The 10,545-nt window shown below is 36.0% G+C and overlaps 3 protein-coding genes across 3 annotated transcripts; all 3 read right to left on the bottom strand.

The window, feature by feature from the left end:
• Nucleotides 1–5,628: 5,628 nt before the first annotated feature.
• Nucleotides 5,629–6,018, bottom strand: LOC114256966 (uncharacterized). Its single transcript, XM_028196666.2, has one exon. It carries the CDS (start codon nt 6,016–6,018, stop codon nt 5,629–5,631), a length of 390 nt encoding a protein of 129 aa, XP_028052467.2.
• Nucleotides 6,019–6,603: 585 nt separating this feature from the next.
• On the bottom strand, nt 6,604–9,355 carry LOC114256965 (uncharacterized). Its single transcript, XM_082876020.1, has 3 exons — nt 8,290–9,355; nt 7,903–8,134; nt 6,604–7,342 (listed from the first exon to the last, which is right to left on the bottom strand). The coding sequence occupies exons 1-3, from the start codon at nt 9,353–9,355 to the stop codon at nt 6,604–6,606; spliced, it is 2,037 nt and encodes a 678-aa protein (XP_082732146.1).
• A 14-nt stretch (nt 9,356–9,369) lies between these two features.
• Nucleotides 9,370–9,822, bottom strand: LOC145793247 (uncharacterized). Its single transcript, XM_082876021.1, has one exon. It carries the CDS (start codon nt 9,820–9,822, stop codon nt 9,370–9,372), a length of 453 nt encoding a protein of 150 aa, XP_082732147.1.
• Between the last annotated feature and the right edge of the window lie 723 nt (nt 9,823–10,545).

The following is a 10,545-nucleotide window of genomic DNA, read 5'->3' on the forward strand; positions in this document are numbered from 1 at the left end:
TATATTAAATAAAAAATATAAATTATACATTAAATTTATTTAAAAATAATAAATAATAAATTATAAATTATGGCCTTATAAATTAAATTTTTTTAGTGTTGTTGAAAATTTAATTTATATATTAAATAAAATTATTTTTTTTATTGTCGTTATTTAAAATTATATATTAAATAAAAATATAAAATATAAAATATAAATTTAATTTAATTGAAAATAATAAATTAAAAATTGTGGCCTTATAAATTAAATTTTTTTAGTGTTGTTAAATTATAAATTATAGATTATAAGCATAAAATAGCCTTTTGAACATTTATCCTTATTCAGTCAGTCTAACCAAACATTGGATTTATTAAAAATAGTCCAATTCAGACATCTAATCCCATGACTAAACAAGCATAGGATACAAATTTAATCCAACCAAATAGTCTTGAGACAATGTATTCTGGGACTAACAGTCCAATAAATTACAATCCCCTCTTATTCAGTCCGTCGAAACAATCACACCCATTAGGGTTGTCATGAGTGGGTGGGTAGGCACGTGATTCTGAGGAGTCTTTTTGTGATCCTTCTTAAAGCCTATAGCATATAAAAGGGAAACCTAATAACGGCCAACACACTAATAATGTACATGCTAAAAGGGAAACCTAGGAATGGTCTATAAATACAGTCTACATTTATATATAGTATACGATGTGTAGATTTGATTGGTGTGCTAAAAAAATAATTTTTATAGAATATAGAAAGAGTAAAAGTAAAAATAAAAATATATAAAAATTTGAAATTTAAAATCAAAATCCGAATGGTTAATAATTATTGGATTATGAATGAATTTTTAGCAAATGATAAAAGGTATTCTTGGTAATTTTTTAGTCAAGAGATGAACTTTTGAACTTTTATTTTATATAATGATATAGACTGCAAGATGTGGGATGGGTGTTGTGCTGTCAAACGCTGTGAGGTTGGTTCTAAATTTATTTGGATGATTTGTATTATTTATATTATAAGGTTCGTTGATGATATCATTCATAAAAAAATAAAAAATAAAAATGAGATTAATCAAAGATGGGTAGCCCCGTAATCAAGTCTTAATTTTTTTTTTAAATATTGCAAAAGTTATACTAATCATTTATTTTTTAAAATAGGTCTTGTTTGGGAACAGACTAATTTAATAATTTTTTGGCTATTTGGCTAAAATATGAACTAAAAAAATTAGTATATTTGGGATGACTTTTTAACTTTTTACGAAAAGACGTGCAAAAAGTAGAGAGAAAAAAGAATCTTTAACTTTTTGATATGAATTGTTGATTTTTTTATTTTTTAGTGACTTTTTTACTTTTTGGATAAAAAAGTCACTTACCAAACGAGACCTAAATGTGGCCTTGCTATGAGATTATAAATATTTAATTAATCTTTTTTTTAATAAATGATCTATTCGATAAATCTTACAATATTAACATTTTAAATGTGGCCTTGCTACGAGACATATCACTCGAATTTCACAACACTTTGAGATTATCTAAATAAATGTATTTTTTGACTTTTTATGAAATATGGGTTGAGTTTGAAGTGATGTGTTAGAGAGGTGATATGATTTAAATAAGATGATGTGACTTAAATAGGATAGTGACTTTTTGACTTTTTAACTTTTTTCAAGCATGCCAAACTAATCCTAACCCCACTTTGTAGTATAGATATTATGAAAAATTATAAATAATTTTGAGATAAATTCACATGATATTTCAACTTAGCATTTATTGATTAAAATTCTGAAACTCATATCTTTTGTTATAATTTTGAAAAATATTTTTAAAAAATATTATATAATTCAATTTATAATGATATCCAGCACATGGATGGACAGTGGGATCCATTAATTTCAAAGTAGACTTACATATGATGCGTAGTAAGCAGGCATGCGGAGGATTGGGATTGGGGTTTGGTTGGGTCCTTTGGAATGGGACCACCACATGACCCGATTTAAGTTGTTAACAACTAACAAGAAGTTTTGTGGTCGTGGTTATGTCCGTACGATTGTGACATGTGAATGTAATCATACTTTCCTTTTATGGATAACAATTACAAAGTATAGAAATATCCTAATCATTTTGGAGTGTTTTGGAAATATAATTAAAGATTAATTTTTTAATTTTTTTAATTTTAAAAAAAAAATATATATATATATATATATATATAAGGTGATAGATGGTATGATTTAAAATCGGTTAAAAATTAAAAAGTAACTGTTAATTCACTTCTCAAAAGAGGCCTTGGTGTTGATCTTGAATTATGATTATGATTGTAATTCTATTTTTTATATATATTTTTTTAAGAAAAATGATATATAAGTTTAATTTTTAAAATTATCTTTTAAACTCAATAATATATAATGAAATGATTGATTGATAATTAGAAAAAATATAAGAAAGAAAATTACCTTATATATTTTAAAGTAATGTCACATCATTGAGTTACAAAAGTGGATATATTTTTTGGACCTAAGCCGCATTATCTTTTTTTGAATTGGATTTGGGATAAAAAAAAATTAATTTGGTCTACGTTATAAATTATTATTATTAATTTTAATTTTTATATTATTGTTTTCATTATAAATTATAAAAAAAAATGATGGAATATGTATGTATAGATACTTTTGTTTTGAGTTTGAATTCAAACATTTGCTAAAAGGAAGTTATTAATAAACTAAATTCAAATAATTTTTAAAAGATTATAATAGTCTCCAAGATCAATTTTCTTTTTAATAGTGCATATATATTGAGTTAAGTGTTTGATAAAATTAAAAATTGAATATTGAATTTTTTAATTAAAAAAATTATTTAGTATTTACTGAAAATTAAGTGTCAAGTATAATTAAGCTGATTGATATGCAAAAGAAGTTGCATATGAAAGGGTTGTAACTTGTGTAGCTAGTCCTCTGATTACCAAATTTCTCTTAAGGAGATGTCTCAAATTCCACTCTTAAAAATGTATAATAGAAGGAAAGACTTAAGTGCTTGCACGGAGAGTGCATGAGTTTAACTATCCCTATATACTAATCTAATAACTAACTACTAACTTTTGCCGATCAAAAAAAATACAAAAGAAGGACAGTGATTTTGTGCTAGTGAGATAATAATGATGATGGTGGTGATATTGGCAATGATAATAATAGAGGTGGCAATAGTGGTTGTGGTGCGAATGACATTGATGGTAAAGCTAGAGGAATAATCGTTATGATGATGATGGAAGGTGGTGTAGTGGAGGTAGATGAGAGGTGATGGTAGTGGTAATGGAGGTTGCAATGGTGTAATGATGGTAATGGCTATGGCAACGGTGGCGATGGTCGTAGAAATAAAGGGTTGTAGTAGTGGCTGTAAGGTGTTGGTAGTAGCAATTACAACCATGATTGTTGTCATGACCCAAACCTGCCCCTAGAAGTTTGGACATGACCGGCCTCACCCGAAGCCTAGATTTAGTTATTTAAAATGTCACTCAATCCCGGGGCCTAAACGGAAGCAAAATAATGAAAGAACAAACATTCATTGAGTTGTGTCTAAATGCCAGGATCATGTAACATTACTATACATACATAACATTCCATGTGTCATACACAAAAGATCCATTTGAAAGTTAAGTATTAACAATATCTACATACATATCCTTTGCTCCCAAAATTAATGACACATGCTATCATATGGATTTCCAACACATAACAAAAGAGTCATTTTAGGTGACTCAGCAAAATGGGTTCAATTATAGGCTTTTGGCTGACCTAGGGTTGACCTGCAAGCTGGTTACCTACAAAACATTCAGGAAAGCAGAGTGAGCAAGGCTCAGTGAATGATAGCAGTACAAATAAATTAAAAGTATGAACATGAGTCAATATCGCATATTTACAATTCATAATCTCACTAATTTTCCTCATTCCTGAACGGCCTCGGGCCCATATTGAACAGAACGGCCTTAGGCCCATCAGAATACAGAACGGCCTCAGGCCCAGCAGAATGCAAAACAGCCTTAGGCCCATCAGAATACAGAACGGCCTCAGGCCCAACAGAATGCAAAACAACCTTAGGCCCATCAGAATACAGAACGGCCTCAGGCCCAACAGAATGCAAAACGGCCTTAGGCCCATCAGAATACAAAACGGAATGATCTTGGGTCCATAATACACATGCCAAAGTTTAACATATATCAACATATTTCATGTAACATAAGGCATTCACTAAAGAGTGAATAGGATCTTAAACAATATGTGCATAATGTAATACATAAACAGAACATCATACTATGCTACTATCACTCACTGTGATGCGGGTGAACGTTGGTTCCCTCCTGCTGATGCCCTACACACAGCACATAAGTCATAAGCACATCATTATTCTTAGTTTCCTTTCAATTCTCATTTATTCGATTCGTTACATTACATGTAATTAACTACATTATAGGAACATCGAATGGACATAACAACACACTCAAAGGGTCGAGAAGAGCGAAAAAAAGTTCCAGAATTTTTCAGCCTGGGCTGCACATACGGAAGTCCCCGCCGTACATGAGGGAAGGTGCGCCGCACATGCCTTTTTAGCAGAATGCTTCTAACCTTCTCCCCTATTTTCCGCACGTGCGGCTGTAAGCCCTGCACGGGCGGCTGTGCCTTTCGCACGTGCGGCCATGGGCCCCGCACGTGCAGTCGTTTACCCTGTTTTTTTGTCCGAAGCCTCAATCATTCCAAGTGCTCAAGGGGTAGTCATATAGCCAAATTCAAGGTAGATGCACACCAAAAACATAGCATATAAACATATACACATGAAATTCTAGTCCCTTGCCTTGTATGTCTCAAAATTTCCATGATTCCCTTATTCACATAATGTAGATATGCATGTACAATGCCTAGCTATTCATTTATATGAATTCAAAAGAGTGAGATTAGGCAAGACATAGAGAAATCAAGTGATTAAGTTTCCTATCCCACACATTCAAAAGGTACATGGTCTTTATGAGGTTTCATCATAACCCTAGCTTTCATGGAGGTAAGATGCTCCAAGTCAAAGCTTAATTCAACCAATTAAAGAGGAATTTAGGGTTTACTAATGATCTATTCTCACCTTAAGTTGGATTCTTCAATTGGTCCTAGCAAATTCTTTAATCTCCAACTCTTGTTGACTTTTCTCTTCTCCCTATCTTCCTCTCTTCCTCAAGGCCTCTAGATTTTCCACTCAACATATATGTAAAGAAATGAGTTCAAGGAAAGACTTATATAACACATATAGGTCTTTGGTTTCTAACCTTGCCAAACGAGCCTTAGCGAATCAGAAAAAATAAATTTTCAATTAAACCTCCTAGGTAGCTTTAAAAATTCCCACTAGCAGATTTACATGCTCAATATCAGTTTACTAGGCCTTTACGGCCTTGAATTTCCAAGTCAACATTTTAATTTTTAACAGATGTGTTCCAATAATCAACAGATAGAAACCATAATCAAATAATTCATTCGTATAAGCATAACTCTACATGGGATTTCACATTAAACATGTAATTTCTCATGGAACTGGGGATATAAGGCATACAAGAAGGTCGGGTTATTACCCTCTCCCCCCCTTAAATAAGTTTGGTCCCCAAACTTGTTTTACCTTAAGTCGAAAATAACTCTGGGTACCGTTGCTTCATTTCCTCCTCTCGTTCCCAAGTAGCTTCTTTTCCGTAATGCTCCTGCCATTCTACCATTTTCGTAGGAATCACTTTACTTCGCAATTGTTTCATTTGTCGATCCAGAATCTGAATTGGTTTCTCCTCATAAATCAATTTGTCATCCAAGGCAATTTGTTGATAATCTATAACATGGGATGGATCTTGCAAATACCTTCGTAACATTGAGACATGGAATATGTCATGCACTTGCTCTATATTCGGTAGAAGAGCAACACGAAAGACCACGGGACCTATCCTTTCCAGGATTTGAAACGGACCTACGTATCGGGGTGTTAACTTACCCCTTTTACCAAATCTTGGGTGTCCCTTCATTGGTGTAACTTTTGCAAAGACGTAATTACCTACTTCAAACTCCAAGTCTCTTCGCCGGTGATCTGCATAGCTCTTTTGTCTACTCTATGCAGTTTTTAACCTGTCTTGAATAGTTTTAATTTTCTCTGTTGTTAGTTGCACAACCTCTGGCCCAATCAACGATTTGTCACCGACCTCAGTCCAACACACGGGAGAGCGACATTTTCTTCTTTATAGAGCTTCATAGGGTGCCATTTCTATACTCGAGTGGTAACTGTTGTTGTATGCAAACTCTGCCAATGGTAGGTGAGTTTCCCAACTTCCTTTGAAGTCCAAAGCACATATCCAAAGCATATCTTCCAATGTTTGAATGGTTCTCTCAGATTGTCCATCAGTTTGATATGGAAGGCTGTACTGAATTTTAATTCGGTTCCCAAGGCCTCCTGCAGACTTCGCCAAAATCTTGATACGAACTTCGGATCTCTATCAGACACGATTGAAACCGGAATACCACGTAGTCGTACAATTTTATCCACATATAAGGTGGCCAGCTTATCTGCATTGTATTGAGTCTTTACAGGGAGAAAATGAGCTAACTTCGTTAGTCTATCCATAATGACCCATATAGAGCTCATGCTCCGAGGAGTTTGCGGTAAACCCACAATAAAATCCATAGTTAAATGTTCCCATTTCTGGAATTGGAAGGGGTTGAAGTAGACCTGCCGGTCTTTGGTGCTCCACTTTCACTTGCTGACATTGCAAACACTTTGAGACATATTCTGCAATTTCCCTCTTCATACCCGGCCACCAAAAATTCTGTTTCAAGTCGTGGTACATTTTTGTACTACCAGGATGCATCGCAAATTTGGAGCTATGCGCTTCCTCCATGATTCTCTTCTTGATGTCTGGCATATTACGAACACACCACCTACCCTGGAATCTTAATACCGAATTTTCAGTTATGAACCCGGGCCTTGGTTTCGTTTCCAGTTCATCACACATTTTTCGTAGAAATTCATCTTCCAATTGTCGTTGTTTAATTTCTTCCATGATTGCTGGTTGGGTTACTATCGCTGCTACTGTTGCATTTTGATCATGTAACACAATTCCCACATTCATTCTTTCCAAGTCACGTAGTAACTCTTTCTGCCTCGTGTGCAGATTTGCCAAATTCCCCATACTCTTTCGGTTAAGGGCATCTGCAACTGTATTAGTTTTATCGGGGTGGTACAGAATTTGTAGGTCATAATCTTTAATAAGTTCTAACCACCGTCTCTGACGCATGTCCAATTCCTTTTGAGTGAAGAAGTACTTAAGACTCTTATGATCAGTATAAACTTCACATCTAACCCCATACAGATAGTGACGCCATATTTTCAAAGCAAAGACCACTGCAGCTAGCTCAAGGTCGTGTGTGGGGTAGTTCTTTTAATGGGGTTTAAGTTGACGGGAGGCATATGCAATAACTCTCTCATTTTGCATATGTACATAGCCCAAACCCTTTATGAGAAGCGTCCCTATAAATCTCAAATCCTTCATTACCGGATGGTAAGGCCAAAACAGGTGCTGTAGGTAATCTTGTCTTCAGTTCCTGAAAAGCAGATTCTCGTTGCTCCGACCACTCAAACAAAACACCTTTTCTGAGTTAACTGAGTAAGCGGTACCGCAATTTTGGAAAAGTCTTTAACAAACCGTCAGTAATATCCAGCCCAACCCAAGAAACTACGCACTTCTGACAAATTAGTAGGCGTCGGCCAATCAACAATAGCTTCAACCTTGTGCGGATCAACGGCAACTCTCTCCTTTGTCACGACATGTCCCAAAAATCCTACCTCTTCTAACCAAAATTCGCATTTCTTTAGTTTTGTATACAATTTCTTATCTCGCAAAGTTTGAAGAACTAACCGTAGATGATTCTCATGAGCTTCCACACTTGTTGAGTAAATAAGGATGTCATCGATAAACATAACTACAAAATCGTCCAAGTAAGGCTTAAAAACTCGATTCATCAGATCCATGAAGGCCGCTGGTGCATTAGTGACCCCAAACGGCATGACTAAAAACTCATAATGTCCGTAACGAGTCCGGAAAGTAGTTTTCTCAACATCCTCAGCTTTAACCTTCAGTTGGTGATAACCTGTAATTGATCAAACAAATCGTCGATCCTGGGCAAAGGATATTTATTCTTTATAGTTACCTTATTGAGCTCCCTATAATCCACACACAACCGAAGGGTCCCATCTTTCTTTTTCACAAAAAAGACTAGTGCGCCTTAAGGGGAAGTGCTTGGACGAATGAATCCTTTATCAAGGAGGTCTTGCAACTGAATCTTCAACTCTTTCATTTTGGCGAGTGACATTCTATAACGGGTTTTGGAAATAGGCTGAGTTCCTGACACTATGTCAATTATAAACTCAATTTCACGATCAATTAACTCTTCCGGCAGCTCTTCTGGAAAAACATCTGGAAAATCCTGCACAATTGGAATTGCATCAAGGCTTCCATTCCCTACTTGTTCATTTAAAATACTACACAAACACCCCTGATAGCCTTTTAGCAGTAACTTACACACCTTTCTTGCAGAAATCAGATAAGGTGGGGAAACTACCCTCTGGCCCCTAAAAGTGAACTCAGTTTGTCCTGGGAGTTGGAACATAACTTGTTTCGAAACGCAATCTATGGTCGCGTGATACTTGCTCAACCAATCCATCCCCAAAATTATGTCGAAGTAAGCCATATCAAGAGGCAACAAGTTGGCATCTACCCAAACATCCCCGATTAGAATTTCACATGCAAAATAAATAGATGCACATACCATGGACTCTCTCAATGGTGAGGACACACACAAAACATAAGGTAATGGTTCCATTGGCCTATTTAAATGACTAGCAAATGCTTTTGATACAAAGGAATGGGTAGAGCCTGAGTCAAATAACACATGCACGGAGTGACCATTAATAGAAAATGTACCTGATACCACAACCTCGGTATTTTGTACATCGCCCGGGATCAGCGCAAACACTCTTCCTTGTTTAGCGGTATCTTTAGCTTTGGCAGGTTTTATAGTTGTCTTTGTAGTTGGAGTAAGGGTTGACCCAGTTGAACTTGCAATGGTTCTCTCCCCATTCTGTCGATTCTTCTGCGGACATTCCCTGGCCAAATGACTTGTCTTCGCACATTTGAAGCATGCCCCTGTTACTCGGTAACAAATCCCACGATGTCTCTTTCCACAATCCGGACAACTTGGGGCCGAGTCACGGGTAGAGGCGGATGTACTAGAAGTTCCTGAATTTAACTTCTTACTTGGCGGCGTCACTGAACCCTTAAAGGTTGAGTATTCTGTTTTTTCCCCCTTCATTTCGAAGCCTGACTTTAAGCGACAACATTACCTTCGGCAATCACTACCCTTTCCAACACATCGACATACGTAGGTAGTTTTAACACATTAATTTGGTTGAGGATAGCAGTCCGTAATCCACCTTCAAACTTTCTTGCCTTCTTATAATCCGTATCCACCATATGTGGTGCGAAACGGGCCAATTCAGCAAATTGAGCCTCATACTCTGCAACAGCCCTGTTTCCCTGCCTCAAGGTCTCGAACTCAGTCACTTTCTTGTCTCGTATACTATGGGGGAAATACTTGTCATAGAATAGCTCCAAAAATCTATCCCATGTTAATCCTTGGTGTACAGTTCTCGTAAACATCCACCACCTTCGTGCTTCATCCTCAAGAGTGAAGGTAGCAAGTTGCACTTTTTGGGCTTCAGTACAAGAAAAAACTTTGAATAACTTTTCTATACCCAACACCCATGCTTCTGCTTTCATTGGTTCAATTCCTCCCTTGAATGAGGGCGGCTTCATCTTTTGAATTCATTCGTGAGTGTAATTGTTCGATCCTCAACTTGGTAATCTTGCGCCCCTGGCGGTGGTACAAGCATTGGGGTGGGGGTTGTTGCTGTTGTTGCCTCAGAGTTTCTGTCAGCTCCATAGTCATTCTTTCCATTCTATCCAATCGTACGGCGGTTGCATCTTCCGGATCATCTGTTCTGGTTCTCACCATAATCTACATAACAATTAATTATAATACATACAATGGGCACAAATAGGCATGGATCATGATCATGACTAATGTGTATATATATATCCATGATTATTGTGTATACACTGAAAGTTACAAGTACGCAACGTAAGTCCTTTCTAGACATTCTGAAGCTCAATGAACTCGTGCATGAGGTAGTAACTCGTGCTCTGATACCAACTATCACGACCCAAACCTGCCCCTAAAAGTTTGGACATGACCAGCCTCACCCGAAGCCTAGATTTAGTTATTTAAAATGTCACTCAATCCCGGGGCCTAAACGGAAGCAAAATAATGAAAGAACAAACATTCATTGAGCTATGTCTAAATGACAAGATCATGTAACATTACTATACATACATAACATTCCAAGTGTCATACACAAAAGATCCATTTGAAAGTTAAGTATTAACAATATCTACATACATATCCTTTGTTCCCAAAATTAATGACACATGCTATCATTTGGA

This window comes from Camellia sinensis, chromosome 6, assembly GCF_055761805.1.
Source record: "Camellia sinensis isolate YWXY chromosome 6, ASM5576180v1, whole genome shotgun sequence".
Lineage (NCBI taxonomy): Eukaryota > Viridiplantae > Streptophyta > Magnoliopsida > Ericales > Theaceae > Camellia > Camellia sinensis.

Coding starts and splice junctions, on each gene's coding strand:
- LOC145793247 (XM_082876021.1), bottom strand. CDS start 9,822: ATGAAAGCAGAAGCATGGGTGTTGGGTATAGAAAAGTTATTCAAAGTT.
- LOC114256966 (XM_028196666.2), bottom strand. CDS start 6,018: ATGAAGGGACACCCAAGATTTGGTAAAAGGGGTAAGTTAACACCCCGA.
- LOC114256965 (XM_082876020.1), bottom strand. CDS start 9,355: ATGAAGGGGGAAAAAACAGAATACTCAACCTTTAAGGGTTCAGTGACG. Junction 8,135..8,289: donor CCTTGATAAAGGATTCATTC/GTCCAAGCACTT, acceptor GATCAATTACAG/GTTATCACCAACTGAAGGTT. Junction 7,343..7,902: donor GCTCATGAGAATCATCTACG/GTTAGTTCTTCA, acceptor GTATGGGGTTAG/ATGTGAAGTTTATACTGATC.